Source organism: Centropristis striata, chromosome 2 (genome assembly GCF_030273125.1).
Source record: "Centropristis striata isolate RG_2023a ecotype Rhode Island chromosome 2, C.striata_1.0, whole genome shotgun sequence".
NCBI lineage: Eukaryota > Metazoa > Chordata > Actinopteri > Perciformes > Serranidae > Centropristis > Centropristis striata.
In genome coordinates, this window is record NC_081518.1 from 36,812,000 (window position 1) to 36,829,962 (window position 17,963).

The 17,963-nt window shown below is 41.4% G+C and overlaps 1 protein-coding gene across 6 annotated transcripts in view; it reads left to right on the forward strand.

Moving 5' to 3' along the window:
* Positions 1 to 17,963, forward strand: part of chd9 (chromodomain helicase DNA binding protein 9) — a 74,138-nt gene that overhangs the window by 9,071 nt on the left and 47,104 nt on the right. For 5 of the 6 annotated variants that reach the window (XM_059350372.1, XM_059350388.1, XM_059350363.1 and 2 more), the window contains exon 3: positions 16,378 to 16,784. In XM_059350372.1, coding sequence (XP_059206355.1) covers positions 16,378 to 16,784 — 407 coding nt within the window. Of the gene's footprint in view, positions 1 to 12,155; positions 14,362 to 16,377; positions 16,785 to 17,963 lie in introns of those variants that run through there. The other variant, XM_059350405.1, reaches the window with a different exon arrangement.

Here is a 17,963-nt window from a genome sequence, read left to right on the forward strand (position 1 = left end):
ATTAAAGTTACTGCTATGCAATAAATAAAGGTCAATCTAGGTAATCTAGTAGTATCTAGAAAATAAATGATTACAAGGTTAACATAAATGAAAGACTATAGGCCTGTGCATGAGTGGATGAATTGATGGGGGGGGGAAACAAGAGTAAAATATAAATATTAATATCGTCCCACGTGATTGATCGGTTCTGATCAGTAATCGGATCGGTGAGGCTTTATGTGATCGGTATCGGTCCCAAAAAACCTGATCGGACCATCTCTAGTTATATCATCATTATATTTTAATCTTTTCATGACATGACACATGTATTCTTAATGATTGGCATTGCAATGTTATACCCTGCTATTACACCCACAATTACACTGTTTGTAATTTTTAATCAGACCCCAGGAGCTTTTTTGCTGAATAGAAAAGAAACCGAGATGGAAGTGGGGGCTGATGTACACTGATGAGCTGGGCTGCTGTAGCAACTACAGCTCCCCGGCAGTGACACTGAGCAGGTGCCCCCACCCTGCCTGCCTGCATTGCTGGTTTCGATTTATTATCTCACTGGGTATCACTGCTCACCTCTCCTTACCCTACCTTGGCCTCTTTGCTGTATACAAATTAGGATATCCGTGTGTGCTTTCAAGTGGGGTTTACGCATTTATGTGTAATATGCTAGCTTTGTTTCTTCCTGACCTCTCTAAGGTTTATGTAACTCTGAGCCAACCAGACTGGGCAGGCAATGCCATAATCAGCCCTGAAACTTGACACCGTGCATCACTCCAGCCCTCACCCCACCACCCACATGCGCCACACGCATGCACATTTTGCACACTCACAAATGCACACTCCTGGGAAACCTGCTGCTTCTGTGGCCACATGGTGATAGGCTGCCTCTTTCACACACTTTTCCCTGATCACCTCCCCCCATCCATGCTCAACCCTCTCTCTCTGTCTCTCTCTCTCTCTCTCTCTCTCTCTCTCTCTCTCTCTCTCTCTCTCTCTCTCTCTCTCTCTCTCTCTCTCTCTCTCTCTCTCTCTCTCTCTCTCTCTCTCTCTCTCTCTCTGCCCCCCCTCCCTCTCTGGCTTGCTCACTATGTCAAGTGTTCTGACTGTTTGCATCCGGCCTCATCAGCCTGTCTGTTTGGAGGCATGCCAGTTAAGGGCGGGGGCGGGGGATAACTAAGGGTCAGAGGTAAACAGGAAGTCAGGCGGTCTTTGCTGAGGGCGGAAGGGGAGGGCTCAGTGGAAGAGGAGGCGGGGGAGGAGCTGGGAGAGGAGAGGGAGGAGTTTGTTGTACTAGGACTGAGTGTGTCAGGAGCATGTGGGAACGCTGCCAGCCCAAACTGTCAGTAGGTCTGAATTTAAAGTATGCTCTTTTATTCTGCTTTTCTGTCCTTCCTTCACTCTCTTGCCTCTTTCTCCCGGGATTAAATGGCTTTGAATATTTTTCTGGGGTGATGGGTCGGTGAGTGTTTGCTCAGTGGTCAAATGTGGAGGGCTTTTTCCCATGTATGTGACTGGAATGCATTGCTTTTTAGTCGTGACGTGAGGCAACTTCCTTGAACTCATGTTAACCTTTTGACTAGCAAAAAAAAAAAAAGGAAGACTGTGTGGTTTGACTACCACAATGTTTCTGTGTATAAAAAGACTCTAAACTCTCTTGAGGAAGACGTCATGAAACTCTCTGGTAAATTAGCCTCAGTGTAATGTGCAACAGAGGAAATTAGAAAAGGTTTGAAGGAGTAATGACCCCTTTGCCCTTGTGTTTACAACTAACACAGTGGTTGTCGTCTTGTGGTAAGGAGGAGGGATTGTCTGAGGAAATCTTGGGGTAAAATGTCTTATTATTAAGTAAAGCTTAAATAAAGCTAGCTAGAGTAAAGCCAGTTTGGTTGTGTTATGTTTTTCCAGCTGTTCTGCTTGCGTACATGGTTTACTTTACAACACTTTGACTTTGACAAGACTTAGTGTCGGTCACATTGCCTACAGAGACGGCAGTTGGCTCATTGGTTACTGATTTGTAAGTTCAGGAAACAGGTTTGTGTCAGTAGGAAGTCGTTTGCTAGTTGCCATGGACGCTTATGTTACAAGTCCACTCATTGTTTGAGTGTTGTACTTGTTTTTTTACAGCACTAAATTTACTGTCTACTTTAGAAGAATAACATGTACTGTTGTGTAAATCTATCACTCATTGTGTCATGAGTCAAGCTTCAGTAGTCAAGTCATACAGGCTCACAAAAATGTCAGTTTAAATAGACAAAGACAAAAAGGTAATAGTGGTTGAAGATATTCGCCAGGGGGCTGTACCACGATGGGTTAGCAAGGTATGTTGTCTAAAGCCAGGTTCTTCTGTATAACAAAGGTGGCGCTCTTTTAACCTGGCTAGATCACTAATGGTAACTTGTGCAGCACGGCTAACCTGGTCGGGGACAGTTTTTGTTTTGAGTTTCGGCTTGAAATAAGCTAAAAAGCACTTTTTGCTCATCAACTGTTTGAAATAACATCACTGTATAGTCCATAGTCAATATATGATCCATACAGATTCTCAGCTGTTGTAATACGTTATATATGCAATCCGCAAGGTTACATTAATGCCACCAGATGAAGCTGTGCAGCTTCAGTAGCACTTACTGTACATTATTGCTATTGAAACCTATAACAGGCATTCAAGTGATGTAGAAAAACTATAGTTTCAATTTATTTGTATGGTTCTTGTTTTTGTTCCCACAAATTTCTGAATATGTTTGTAGTGTTCTCTGGACAGCTACCCTAATTATCTAAAATGAACATCCTATAAAATCAGGTAGCATACATAATTTATACATATTCATACACTTATAGATTTCTGCCGGCATTCCTCTCCTGCTTTATCTGCAGCAATGGTGTTGCTTCTGCTGTAATATTTTTCATATTTTTTGTCGAAGTGGATGGAACATTATCACTTTTTCCAGTAGTATAGTCAAATGATGCTCCAAACGCCCCCTTTTTAAGAGAATACACACAGCATTAAGGAGAAATGGGTTACCAGAACACGTTGATAACCACCGCTGCGGTTCCTCTTATATCTGATCAGGGCTTCAGACTTTGCCGAGCCAACATGCACAGAGTAGCGTTGTTCTATCAAACTGACTTTGTGGTAGACCCCCTTGATGAAACACCTGGTTAAAAAACCTTGTAATTATTGAAAGAATTTCTTGATTGCCTTTAAGGATGTGTTCCAGTTTGCACACTTCATCTAAAGGGGTCTCTTAATTAATCCCATCTAATTTGCTTTATAGCACTTTGGGAAAAAAATGCTTTTGAATCCTGAGAAATAATAAATAAGCTTCATACAGCAGTCATTTAAGTGCAGAGCCCATCTTGGTTTCCCTGTTAATTTGCAGGTTTCCTTGGTTAAGTGGAGAAAATGTGGCTCCTATACCTATCATTAGAGTTGCCACACACCACCACCTAGCAAAACCAGTGTAGTCCCTGCTACCTTCAGCTACCTACCTTTATCATGCAAGCAGGTCTGTAGTTCAACGTGTCTTCACTTTGCTGAGTGGGAAATGATTCATAAAAATCAAAGATTTAGTAGGTTCACAGTTGAAAAGCCTTCAAATTTTAAATGTTCTTCATCCATTTTGAAATCAATTTCCCAAATACACAAGCAGGATCACAATCACAAAGGAATACATGTCAATAAAGTAAATTTAACATAATTCTAAACTGATCTAAACCAAATTATGTCCAAAATGTGTGCGGGGACATATAGCAAAATAAAAAAAAAATTGCAAATGTTTACTTTCAGAATCAGAACAAGTCTGCTATTCTCTTTATCACAGTCCCTGTAACATCCGACATTATAGCATTACTCTTTGGGCAGTTTGTCTGCTACAAATCTTTGTATCTAAACTTTTATTTAAAAATAGTTTGTTTTTAAAATGGCTACAGTGTCACAAAACACGAGTTCATGATACTCAATGGTATTGATATTTTCAACCGCTAAAATGTGACCTGTGTATTACTGCCCAGTGTGTACTATGTAGCAGACCTACTATTGAGGATTTTATTATTATTGTCTCCAATTCAATGTGATGAACTACCATAGCATTTTAATGTGTGTGCAGCACTTGACTGAATCAAGCCTGAGTTTAATTAAAATTTTTATCTTAATATTATTGATGAGCTTTTTTTGCATTGTCTTTGTGTTGAGTTGTATTCATCTGTCAAACAGTATGGATGCACACTTCAAGAAACTTTTTAATCTGGGTTTATTGAAGCAAAAAACGGTTAAGATAAAAATCTTAACGGTAGAGCCTTTCCAAATTTGCAGGTGCAGTCTGAAGAAAAGCCAGGAGCAGTTAAACTTGGAAAGCATGTAAACTGAACATTAAAGAGCAGACGTTGTGACTAATAAGCCAGTGTAGTTATTTAAGTGAAATTGTGAAGTTTTATTTATTTACTTTTTGTTATTTCAGGGGGAAATGCACACTGCAATATAACTTAAAAGAAGTAGTACTTTTTGTATGTTTTTTAAATTATTTTTTCTTCTCTCTCTCTCTTCATATGTGACAGAAATCAACTTGTGTTTTTTGTCATGTTTTTAAATATAATTGCTTTCATCAACATCACACACTTTTCTTTATTTGACATCCCTTGCTGCTCTTTGTCTGCTCTGTCTCACAGCCCCACAGTCACTCTGATCATCAAGATTATTGGCTGTAAAGAGCTGAGTTGATTTATGAATATTGACGGCCGCATTTAGTTAAATGCAGCAACTGAGGGATGCTGAAGCAATCCAGTCCATCTTTGACAGCAAAAGTTGTTTCTGTCAGATGAACTGGATTGTTTCAGAAAAGAATCAAACATATAATTTACAATCTCAGCTAGGCAAAGGAAGAGCAGTTTTTTTTTTTTCTGTTGCATTGATGCAACATTTTTGCTTCAACCCGCTCAACCTTTATGGATTTTTTGCATATATTTGACATTCATGTGCTGCATGTGCACTAGAGGTGGGTGAAAGAAATCGAACGGCATAGTATATTTTATCATTTAGCGGTTTGATTGGCGGCGTCAGTATTTTTTTTTTTTTTTTTTTTTTTTTTCAGAGGCCGTAGTGGGCTTTTAGGAATATACTGGTATCATATGAAACTAGAAGATCTAAGGTATCTATAGGCCATGTGCATCATGGATTTTGCGTCAGGAAGTTGTCAGAATAATGCTGCAAAGTTAGGCTTTTTTCATATTTCATTCAAAAATAATTTAGAGCAGTGAAGCTTAAAGTTGAGGAAAGTTTGAGAAAATGCTGCAGTTGTGCAGAGAAGATGTCTATTCATGTGAGATGAATAGACTGTGAATTTTCTCTTATTGACAAAACAATTCTTGATTTAATTTTGTGGAAAGAAAATGCAGTTAAACATTTGAATCGCAATATATTGTATTGCTATATTCACCATATCCCAAAATGCTTAAAATTGCAAGAATATCGTATTGTGACTCAAGTATCGGGATAAAATCATATCACGGGGCCTCTGCTGATTCCCACCTCTAATGTGCACCATTATATACAATCTTGGTTCTGATTTATGCTGTTCAGATATATATTTTTTAAAAATATTTTAGAATGCAGTTTCAGATGTATTTATCAAAATGAACAAAAATTCTATTATGTTGACTTACCAGGAAATAACAGCCTTCCAGCACAACTTAAGCTCTATCTATCGATCTATCTATCGATCTATCTATCATTCGATCTATCTATCTTTTAATTCTTGTTACATGAGCAGGATTTTGTAATGGTGTGGAGGTTGTCTGTTCATGTTATGTTCTCTACCTTTCCAGCAGAGATTCACTCCACAGACACCTGCTCTGCAGAGTAGGGGGGAAATATCCTTACTTCATCATATACTGAAGGCTGCAAGTCCACTATGCTCCCACTCTGTCTTACGTGTGTGCAGACCTACTCTGTGTATGTGTGTGTTCCTTTCTGTGCAGGCACTGGCCCTGCTCTCCCCTTGCACTGCTTCAATAATGAAGGAGTTGTAAAGGTCTGGCAGGAAGCCCCTTGCTGAATTGCCCTCCACCTCATCTCTGTCTCTCTGTCTCTCTGTCTCTCTCTCTCTCTCTCTCTCTCTCTCTCTCTCTCTCTCTCTCTCTCTCTCTCTCTCTCTCTCTCTCTCTCTCTCTCTCTCTCTCTCTCTCTCTCTCTCTCTCTCTCTCTCTCTCTCTCTCTCTCTCTCTCTCTCTCATATATCCTAAGGGACCTCCTCTCAGCTCCACTCTTCAGTTTGCCCCGATGTTCCCATTAATGAATGGCATCATCCGGCTTGCTTGTTTTGCACAGTTCAGCTTCACTTCACTGCCTGGTGTCTGACCTGCTGTGCCGTCTCTGATTCAGAGAGCACCACGTCATTACACAGAACAACCACAGCTAAAAAAAAAAACAGCCTGAAAGAAGAAGGTTCACGATTGTGTTTGTGACGGATCATGTGAAGTTTAAAAAAAAAACATGATATAAACATGATATGGTGAAAACACATTTAATCCTCTGGGGTAGATGAATCATACAGCATCTGCAAAATCTGCCTTCCTTGAAGGCCACCTGTTCAGTTTTTAAGCAAGCAATCAAATACCGTTAAATAAGCTATTGTTTTAAATGTTTCGTTTTCTTAACGAGGAGACCCATATGTATTTCTAATAATTATTCCAGTTTTTTATGACATGGATCTTATTTCCAAAGATTTGGTCATTGCTGCACACAATGTTATCATAAACAGTGGAAACAAAGTAATTGCTGGGATCAGGGAACATCCATCATAGTTTCAGGTCTGATTACCTGCTTCAACTTTAACCTACTAGTTTTAGTTCTCTCTATCCAAATAATGGGTGGTTTAGATAATCTGGCCAACTGTTAGCTTTTTACAATTTCCCCACAATAATTTTAACTGCTATAGAGGATTCAGATTATAAACATAATTCAAATTAGTTTGAACAAAAAACACTTGCTTGGGAAAAAGTACTAGTACTAGTGCCCCAAAATCAATCTTCTTACCATTGATTTGTCAGAATTGTAATGTTTTAATCATGCAAGGAGTGCCATTAGGGCGAACACAAACTCAACCAGATTGCTCTGTCCGACTTTGTTGTTGCCATAAATTGAGTTAAAGTTTTAATGAACTAGAATGATCCTTTTAATGTCTGGAAAACCTTTTGTAAAAGGCGTTATCGCTACCTTCCCTACCTCTCAACAGATTCTAGACTAGAGATGTACTAATGTTTTCTTTGATACAAAAGAGAACCACATTTAGCGTGGTGACCTATGTTTGAACAGAGAAGGACCCACAGTGGCGCTGCTGGCATGTAAAATCCAGGTGTCAGCTACTAATTGTGAAGAGTGTCTCTGTGGATGGATGGCCTCTTGCTTTCACTTTGGCTCGTGCTTGCTAATGCGTGCACACTGTGCTAGCCCTTAAAATATCATCTTAAATCTTGCTGAGTGACTGCCCTCTGAGCTGACACTTAAAGATACAAGATGTCCTAGTTAAAATCACTGCCTGCTCTTCTTAGTCGTGGGGCCTTATTGACACAGAGCAAGGCTTAGGCTATACTCTGTATTCTGAAAAAAAGCCTCAAACTCAAGTCACAGCTTGTTGTTTTTTTGTTTTTTTACAGGGGTTGGTGAGAAAGTGAGCATCACGTTAAAAATGAATATCACAACTTTTCAGAAAGTATTGTGAATAGTTTCTTCTTCCCCCCCCTTCTTTGTATTTTCATGATGCCAGTCAATGCAGAATAGCATTGTGGTATTTTCACTTGACTGATTCAGATATGACTGGTACCTTAAGGTTGGTAGCAGATGTCTTTTCTCTTTACCTTACATTCTTGCCCTCTCTCCTCACAGTCACCCCCTAGTGTTCAATTCTGTCCTCGCTAGATAATTGGGTTCAACATGCTGCACCTGTAACACTTCAGATGGATCCGTCTGCGCTCATAAACATTTTAATTAGCATTAGGAATGGCTGTCGGTGCTGAATAAGATTAAAATAAGAGAGTCAGATAGCTGAGTGAATAATGGCGAGCTAGTAGGTTGCCTTTGTTAAAGTCTGTTGGATTGAAGTCTTTTGGGAATGCAGCAGACTGTAGCTGTAAGGCAGGCACACACACACACACACACAGTGCTGTGTCTTCTGAGGTCAATGCAGTTGTCAGACTTGAACTTTACTTACTTCTTCTTTTTGACATTTTGGGCTGATTGCATGGTTAATCCTGAGGATGCAGCAATGTCTCCATACCGTATGTAGTCACTACTGCATCCCCTATTCCGAATAAGTTGAGACATTATGTAAAACATATATATAAACGGAATGTATAAGATTCAGAATTCTGCGTATATTTACAAACACAAATGTTTATCAGTTTGAACATTAACCTCTTGAAGCCCACATGCCTGGGTAGGTTTAGGGGTAGGGTTCGTATTACACAAAAAAAGTAAGCCGACGCTTTTTACAGGAGAACTGTGGGACCAGAATACATGTATTCATTCATAGGATAGGGTAAAATCATGAAGTGATGACATTTTGTATAGAAAGGGTCAAAGGTCAACTTCACTGTTTTGCAGAAATGGTTTCCTCACTATTATTCAACACTATAACTCAGGAACAGAAGGAGAGACATTTGGTTCCAACTGAATTGGTAATTAGTAACACTGATCTCGGGTGCCCACCTTGAAACTGTGGTAGTTGTTAAGATGTGTGTAAGGCACCCGGTCTTCAGAATTTGTAGCTTCTTTGCAGCAACATCCATTTTAAAAGCATTGTCTCCTGTCATAGCTACATATGAGTCTGGACGGACAAGCATGTAAACTGCAACCTGGTAGGATTCTTGGCAGAGGAATAGAAACATGAGGTTGTAATTCTACTTTCCCCCAGTATTTAAAAAACTTTAATATTAATGAGATTGTATAACTTATTGTAGCCAAAAAACTACATAACAGTGTAACTGTTATGTGTTCCTTAATCTGTTGGTAAGTCTGTGTGGAAGGGTGAGCAGGTAACTCATTCACCTTCCCATGTGAACACTGCTCACCAGGGACCTATGAGCGTGACAACAGGGCAGTCACCCCTCAGGTCGTGTGCAGCACCAAGTGCAAAAGTTAATTGTTGTATGAATTAATGCCATGGCTTTAAAAAACACACACACATCCTTAGGTAACCGACCAAGGAAAAGCATATTCATAGAAAGTATAAAAACACAATTTAGTTGTTTACTGGCAATGGCATTGCAACCCCAATGAAAGTTTTTGTATTGTGAGCTTGTACGATCCTGTTTCTCCCTGTGCAGCTGTTCTATCTGGCTCTGCAAGACTTTTTGGTCACAGTGGAGCAAACCAGACTGTGGTAATAATGCTCTATTAGACTTTGAGCAGCTTCTCTAGAGGGCACCACGCTCTGCCCAGCTACTGTTACTCTTGGCCCTGAATAAAGGCTCATTAATGCATGGTGCTGTATTTAATTGGTTGAGGAAGCATTGCTGTGCATCATGTCTCCTTTCATTTATCAACCCCTGCCGCTGCCTCACACTCTAGTCTGGCTGCAAACTAGCCTGTAGCCTTAGGCCTAATTAGTAGGGCCTAATCTTTTCACACCTTGACTTAAAGGTGCAATCTATGTAACATTAACAAAGCCAATGCTGTGAGATCTGTTGATGGGTAAGAGGAGGCATCTGTACTGTTTTTATTTTTGTGAGAAATACTGAGGAACAAGCCTTTTCTTAGTAACCAGCACTGAAAAATGTTTTTAAGGAAGTGTGAAAAGTGAGGCAACAAATAAAAAGTGCAACAAAGGTTCAACCAGTGTTGGAGGTGAAAGACTTTGCTTACTACAAAATACCATAGGTGACATAATGAAGCAATGCCTTAAAGAGTTGTAGAAGGGGTCACTAATTTGTGGCGGTTTGACAGACAACACTAGAATCTGATGCAATACAGCAGAGCATTTGCAAATTAACATCTGCTTCTTAATGTTATTTTGATATCTTTAAAACGGCACATGAATGCTGCATTCTAGGTGCAAAAAAAATCTATGTATATACCTTTCAAGAGTCTGCATTTGTTTGATATTACTATTGTTTAAAATGTTTTCCAGAATGCAGCACTAATACGCAGTCTGACAAAAAGGAAAAATGATTTTGCTCATCAAACCACCACGAAGTTCTGAACCTGTGAAAAACAGTGATCACTGTCTCATGGATGTTGACTCATTTCAAAAGAGATTGCGAACCCAACAGTGCTTCATTACTGTGTTGGCAAGGGAAGTTATTTTTATGGTTGCTGAATTTACTAGTTAAATGACATATTTGATTATTATGAGATTTAAAAATATATATATATATTTGAAATGAAAACATTAGAAATATTGGCAGTTGATTAGAGAAAATAAGCAAATTAAACACATTGGATCAACTTCTTTATACCTTTTTTGAATGTTTTGACATTTTGCAGATAATAGCAGAAAAGGGTCATGATATCATGGTCATACCCCAGTTAAAGCAGCATTATGTAAGCCAAGTAGTGTTTTACCCCTTAACTGCAAACATTTTGAACTGAAATAACCAATAACCAGATCAACCATGAGCATTGTCTCTAGCAGTCTAAATGCATAACAGGTCAAAAAGCCCTTCTTTCATTCAGCACAATAGATACTGTTGCTAGTAACACTGGGTGACATTATATTCCAGTTGGCAGTAGGTTTCATCTCTGAAAATTACAAGATGGCCAGCACCCACCGGTGCTTCTGAGTCCACATCTATACACAGTCAGTGCATTGCTAGCTCTCAGCTCTCATTTCCCTAATGGTGAGTTAGTGGAGACTCTCTCGGTGGTACAGGCAAGAAATGAGAGCAGTGGCGCACTAATACAGGCCCTTTGATGGGGAAGTAATGGAGTGTTCAGAGACAGACACCTGTGCCTCTGCAGCCGCCCTACCTCTCTCTCTCTCTGTCTCTGTCTCTGTCTCTGTCTCTGTCTCTCTCTCGCTCTCTCTCTCTCTCTCTCTCTCTCTCTCTCTCTCTCTCTCTCTCTCTCTCTCTCTCTCTCTCTCTCTCTCTCTCTCCCCCTCCCTCCCTCCACCCCCCCCCCAGCGCGCACACACATTTTTTTTCCATTCGCTTCCTTTCACCAGCTCCCCTCCTACTCCCCTCCCCTTCCTCTACTCGCCTCCCCTCCTCTTCCTCTACCCTCCCTCATCTGTCTTTAAAGGAAGCCACTCCCCCTCATACAGTGCTGCCAGGCTTGTTTGCATATTAACTGTTTAGTGGCCAAGCAGAAATGGCTTCATGCCATGTGACCGTTGAAGCATGTGCATGTTGTTGACTGTTATTCTCTTTCTATCTTTCGTTGCTCTCAGTTTCCACGAAGAAAACGTTTATAACTAACCTCCATGTATGAAAATTGTTAAGTCTCTCTGTTTTTAAATTTGCCGTTATTCAGACTTCATTTCTGTCACCTTTTACTTATTTTACCCATCAAACAGTCTAATAGCTGTTGCAGTGATTTATCTGGGTTGTCGATGGAAATTGTTATTGTGTGTTGGAGCTTAACTATAAGTGCATACACCAAAGGCAGGTGCAGTAATGCAGGACAAGGTTTTGTTGTCATTTTGTTTGTTTGTGAAGTTTGAGTAGGCACCTTTTGTTTTGTTAATTTGTACTCAAATGAGTTCTAACATCCATTTGCACTGTTGGTGTGTTTGTAGTAACCCCCAGGTGCTGTACCCTGGTGGAGTTTATCTCACGGTTGATTTGTTTAGCTTGGAGAGGACATGGTTGCTCGGCTTCCAGTAAGTGTCTGGTCTGCTTTAAAGTCCAAACTCCAAGGCCTGGCATAGCAGGTGGATCCCATGCCTGCTGCTGCACACGCTGCAAAAAGACAGTCATTGTTATGCACACACGGCATTCATCTCTGTCTCTGTATGAGATATAAAGCTGTAAAGTGTAAAACTACACAAACCATAGAGATATATTGAGAGAACTCCCAATGTGTCTGTCATACCGGAGTTTTGACAGCGGTCATCACGCTGATCTTATAACCTTTCCTTGTCTCTTCTTTAAAACCACATTCACTCACATCTTGAATAAGGCTGTCCACACCATTCCAGTAGGTCAGTTGCATATTACTTTATTTAGGTTATCAGTTCAACATGCAATGTAAAGCCATATTGAGTTGTAGCATACACATGCTCACCCACATATTTCACACCATACTTAAATAAACTCGCAACAAGTAGTGTAGTGTTCTGAGGAAACCGAATACAATAATAGGATTCTTTTTTAAATGCAAAATAACATTTTATTTGACATGCATGCCCCAGGCTCTTGTCATTGAAGCTAGACAACCATAGTAACAGAGATATATGCTTGTAAAGTGTTTTACTTTTTAAGATATTGTGGAAGATTGTAGATGTCTTACTGTGTATGTGTTGTGGTTATTAATCAGTCAGTAGCCTGTAGTAACCTTAATCTGTCAGGAGATACTGACATATGGTGTTTTAAAGACATGATGTCAAAAGTATTCTCCTTCCCAGCCCCAGGTATGTGAACGGTAGTCCTGTAAGCTCTGGGCAGCTCACATGCCAATGTATGCAGCTGCATGAAAAGTGAACAGGGTGTTGGCTGGCTGGGAAAGAAGCCTGTTGAGATGATTTTGCACAGTGAATAAAGATGTAAAAGCTGACAGGCTAACTGTCAGTAACTCAGGCCTGACCCAGTGGTGCTGTGTGCACTGTACCTGGCTTCATTCCAGCCTTGTGCCTCTACATAATTCCCGATACCATGTGCCAGCCGGTGCACATGGCCCCTGCATCATGCTGTCAGGAGTCCCCTGTAAGGCCGGCTCGCTCCTCCTAGATCTGTTCTGGCGCGCAGGAAGAGCTGCATGTCTTGGACACATCCCAGTTTCCCTTGGAATTTTTTTTCCAAGAGTCATAACATGATGACCAGGCCTTGACCTCGCAAATACTTGAACTCACCACTGGAGACTCTGCAGTGCAAGCTGCATGTTTCTTGTATAGTTAGCGAGTAGAAAATCCGCTAAATGCTTTTTTTTTTCTTAATGGTTGAAACTGTGTGTGCTGTTTTGTATTTGGAATACATATTTAGCCTTTGGGAGTTTGTTTATCTGTCTGTTCTTTAGACTTTGTGTATCATGCTGTTCCATAAATAAACCAGCATGTCATTGGCAGTAACCTACATAGAGCCAAAAAAAGCTACGATGTTGACAATCTGTGGTGTGGGCGAAATCCAGTACTTCGGGGGTTAAGTTGTGAAAGTTAATGTAATAACTGCTAGCACCATCTGCTGGCCTACTTCCTTACAAAGAGAGAGAGAGTGAGAGAGGAGTGAGTGAGTGAGCGAGAGAGAGAGAGAGGGAAAAACGAGTCTGGGTTTTAACGACATCTCTAATATTCATGCTGATGCATTTTGCTGCTTTGTGCTTTCATTTTCCGCCGCTCTGCCTGCCAGAGTCTTGAGCTCGCCACACACGCCCGGGCCAGGGAGAGGGGAGGGCAGCGAGGGAGAACGAGGAAAAGACAAGTGGGGGAAAAAAGGAAGGAAAAACAACCGGCCAAACAAGCAAGCAAGATAACACAAAAGCCTTTTTGTGTGTAAAAAAGGAGTAACCTACCTTATCCTGGCTGGTGAAGAACACGAGGAGAGGCGCAAAAAGGGAAACAGCAAAGCGGAAAGGGCAAGTAAGAACGAGAAATAAGAGGGAGAAGGTTCAGAGAGGCAGAGAGAGCGCATACGAAAGGCAGGCGGAAAGAGGAATCAATGAGAGGGGAGGAGAGAGGAGCCAGGGGAAGGCAACTCTGACACACACGCTCAGAGAGAGAGTGAGGGAGACTTGGGTGAAGCCGGACGACAGCGAAGCAGCACGCAGCAGCAGAATGAGAGCTTCCTGGACTGCCACGCACCTCCTCTACCGCCCACAGCGCTGCTCCCTCATCACCCTGTGAAGAGACAAACGAGGGTGAGAGAGAGTGAGAGAGAGAGCTCCCATGCGCTCCTCTTGAGCCCTGCCCGCTGGGGGAGGAGGAGACGAACGGCTCCAGCGCTCTCGCACTGCCTGAGGAGAAGAGCTGACCGGGAAGGAGGAGGGGAGGCAAACGAGGAAAGAGGGAGGGGAGGGGGGGACACACGGCTCAAGGAAGAGTGAGAGAAAACGACTGTTGAAAGGGAAAGAGTGAGTGTGTTTGTAAGGGAAAGCGTGAGCGAGCAACGGAGAGAGAGAAAAAACCCGGCGAAAGGGCAAGGCTTTTGTTAGCCGGTTGGAGAGGGGGAGGAAAGAGGAAGAAAAAAAACCCCACCATGTCTACAGTGAAGAGGCCAAGAGGAAGGGTAAGTGAGCTGCTCTGAGAGCTGGGAGGGAGGAGGGACGAGGGGGAGGAGGAGGGGCCGGCAGGAACTGAACAACCTCCTCTGCTACTGGCTCATGCTGCACTGCCGCCATCTTGAACTCATTGCTGCTTTATTTTCCTCCCCTTCATACTCATTTGCTTTGCTGTGCTAGACCCTATCAAGGCACACTAGATTTACAGTGTTTTGTTTCCCCCTCCCCCACTGTCTGTTCATTCCATACATCTCTTTCTCACCCTCTCTCCGAGCTGCCCCGCGCTGTAGTTTATGTACAGTGTGTGGTGTGTGTGCGTGTGTGCATGCGTTTGTGTGTCCTCCATGAGTTGAACCTGTCAGTCACCAGAGAGCTCACTACATGTGGAAATGAGGGGGTTAGAGCGAGGGAAAGCTCGCCGGCCCAAATGGAGCTTACTCTACCTTTTCATGGGCTGTAATGGTCCCCACCGTTTTCATGGGACTACGTGCTGCTAGAGAGATTGAAATCACTGCAGTGCTGGCAGGCTGTAATTTCAGTTATTTATAGATGTATTACACAGCTGCAGTGCTCCCAGTTTTGGTGCATTTTATCTTTTTTCTCTCTCTCCCTCTCTCTCTCCATCTCTGATAAAAACCTGTTTTCATATTTTTTTTCGTCCTCCTGCTACTTCTTTCATGTGCCCTCATGTTCTTCCGCTCTTGAGCATTACTTTCAACCCCTCCCCCCGTTTTTTTTTTTTTTGCCATTAACTTGAATGAGAACATTCCAGCATGATCCAGTAAATTTCTTCCTAATAGCCTCAGCAGCGTTGCACACGTGAAAATCATAATGCAGCTTGTGTGTGTGTGTGTGTGTGTGTGTGTGTGTGTGTGTCCCTTCCTTCCAAATGAATCGGGAGTTATTCAACTCCCTCCCCCCACTTTGTTGGCGAGGTTCAAGCTAATTCTCTTTATTTAGCTAGCAGTGTGGAAAAAAAAAAAGCAACCAGCCGCGCCTGGGCCATGTAGGCATACGCAACACATTTTTAGATTAGGTCATCCATTTATGGGTTCCCTCTCTGCTAGGCTCAAGGCCCACCACAAGGCGCTTATGTATGCATAACAGCAGTCACACCATCTATTATTCAAATATTATCATGTATCAGCCAGGCTGGATAATTTATGTCTGAAAGGCTCACTGTAACCTGCTACACTGAGCTACTGTTTACCCTTACCCTTTTGAATACCTTACTCCACCTAAAGGAATTTCATTTGTATCAGAGAGTTCACGTCACATAGTTTCAGTCTCATCCACCTGATCTAAATTAATTCTAAGGGGAAACACAGGCTTTTCTCATGCTAAAGTAGTGCTGGTAGAATTACACTGGAGGCTCAGAGTTGAGGTGAGCATCATGTAGAGCGAGACAGGACCAACCCCCCACCCCCAGCATCTGAGACGGGGACAGCAACAAGCTCTGCTGTCTGACAGGTTCACACAGCCTTCAGAAGGTTGTTTGTGATAGCTTCACCATTATCTGTAAAGGTTTGCTTGTATCAGCTGAGCTCATGCTCAGATCAGCCACAAATGATACCTTATTATTTATTGCTTTTTTTTTTCTACCATCATCACTTGTTTTATGTTACAAAACATGAAGATGTGTTTACTTCAGCTTTTATATAGAAAAGACAAAACACACTAGAAAATAGGTTATAAAGCTTAAAGGCCCTTGAGGTAAATTTGTGATTTTTGATATTGGCCTATATACATGCAATTTATTTGGTTGATGGGAAAAAATTCATAGTGATTGAGTGGTTGAAGACTTGTGCACCTGAATGGTTGAAAGTCTAATTTCGGTCTGATATTTTTGTTTTGTTTGCCTTTTTTGTGAGAGAAACTGTTAAAGCTCATGTTTGTACAATATAGCATATAGCACAGCATCTGAGTGTGGGTTTGTGTCATCTACAATAGATGACATCCTGTCTGTAATATTTGCTTCAAAGACGATAATTGTTAAACCTCTTTCTCTCTCTCCCTTTCCTCAGCCTCGAAAGAACGCTAATGGTCCGGGGAGCCAGGTACGGGTCCTCAGTCCCCCAATGAAAAGCAGCTCATCGTCCTCCTCCTCTTCCTCGTCATCTTCATCCTCATCCAGCTCCTCATCGGAGAAGAGGACGCCACGGAGGACGCATCATCAGATGGAGCCACCCTCACAGGACAAGCAGGAGAAAGCTAATAGGATAATATCAGAGGCTATTGCAAAGGCCCGGCAGCGTGGGGAGAAGAACATTCCCAGAGTGATGAGCCCTGAGAGCTTCCCCAGCTCTTCCTCGCAGCACAAGCACCGCAAACGCGAGCACAAAGGAAACGGCAAGGCACGACCTAAAGAGAAGACCTGTAGGAAGGCCTGTATTGTACCTTCCTCCAAGCCCAAGCAGAAGGCCAAGATCGGGTATGTAGTCAAAGCTGTTAATAGTGTTCTTTAAATTTGTCATTTGTTAAAAATGTAGAGATTTGATCAGGTCCTACCCTTCCCAGAGTAATTTATTTTAACATAATATATGCCTAAACCACTGCAGCATTATATTAGCCTGAATGAACAAGTGACATATGCCACTGTGCAGTAGGTAAACACTCCTATCATTGTGCTACCATACCTCAGATTTATGCTCATTGGACCCAGAAATATAGCAGCACGAAACTATTTTTCATAACCGCTAAATTGAATGCATAATTTTTCTTTGTTCATATTTTTGTATGCAGTAGTGTAGCAAAATAAAATCATCTTAGATTGAACAAATGGGCACACAATTCAGGTACTCAAATATTCAATTTATTCAAGTATTCATATCCTTGTGAGTGATATTCATATCAATGTGTACGAAAGAAAAACAGCAAAGCTGTTAATTACTCAACATCAAATAATCAACAGAATTTTTACTAGTATTTTTTTCTGAAATGGAAGATAAAGTTGTTTCTCTTCTCTTCTATAAAGTGGTTCCGATTCTCTCAGATCCACTTCACTTCATCGATTTTCTAGTTAATAAGCCTGACCTAGTGCAAACTGATACATTTTACAAAGTACTAGAAGAACCAGATATGCAGATGTGTAGTGTTAACACAATGCTTTTATAACACTGTATGACATTGGTGTTTTAAATGTTTATCTTAAGAGGCCCAATTGCAGTTAATTTATCTGACAAGCTGCTAAATCCCTAGGTCATCTTTTTCCATGGTCTATTGATAGCACAACAAATACAATTCAAAGCATACTGTTAAAAAAAAAAATCTATCTTGTTAAAAGTCCACTGGGTTTGAGCAGAGAATCTGAGCTCTATTGCTTGGTAATCAAAATAATATTGTTAGAAGGATGCTGATATTAAACATTGCATACATTTGGTTATGTTTGGACGGATCACTGACACCTGCTGCCTGTACCGTTACTACCTATGTCGCTGATTTAATCTGCGTATGAACCAGTTGATTTTGCCCGTACACTGTTTTACTAGCGTACATTTTCTGCCTGTGCTTGCCAAGATGGAAGCTCAAAGTTCAACAGAATTTACAGCACGCCATAACAATAAAGCAGGCTCAGTCATCAGCAAAGACATGGGAGGAGCAAACAAAGGCT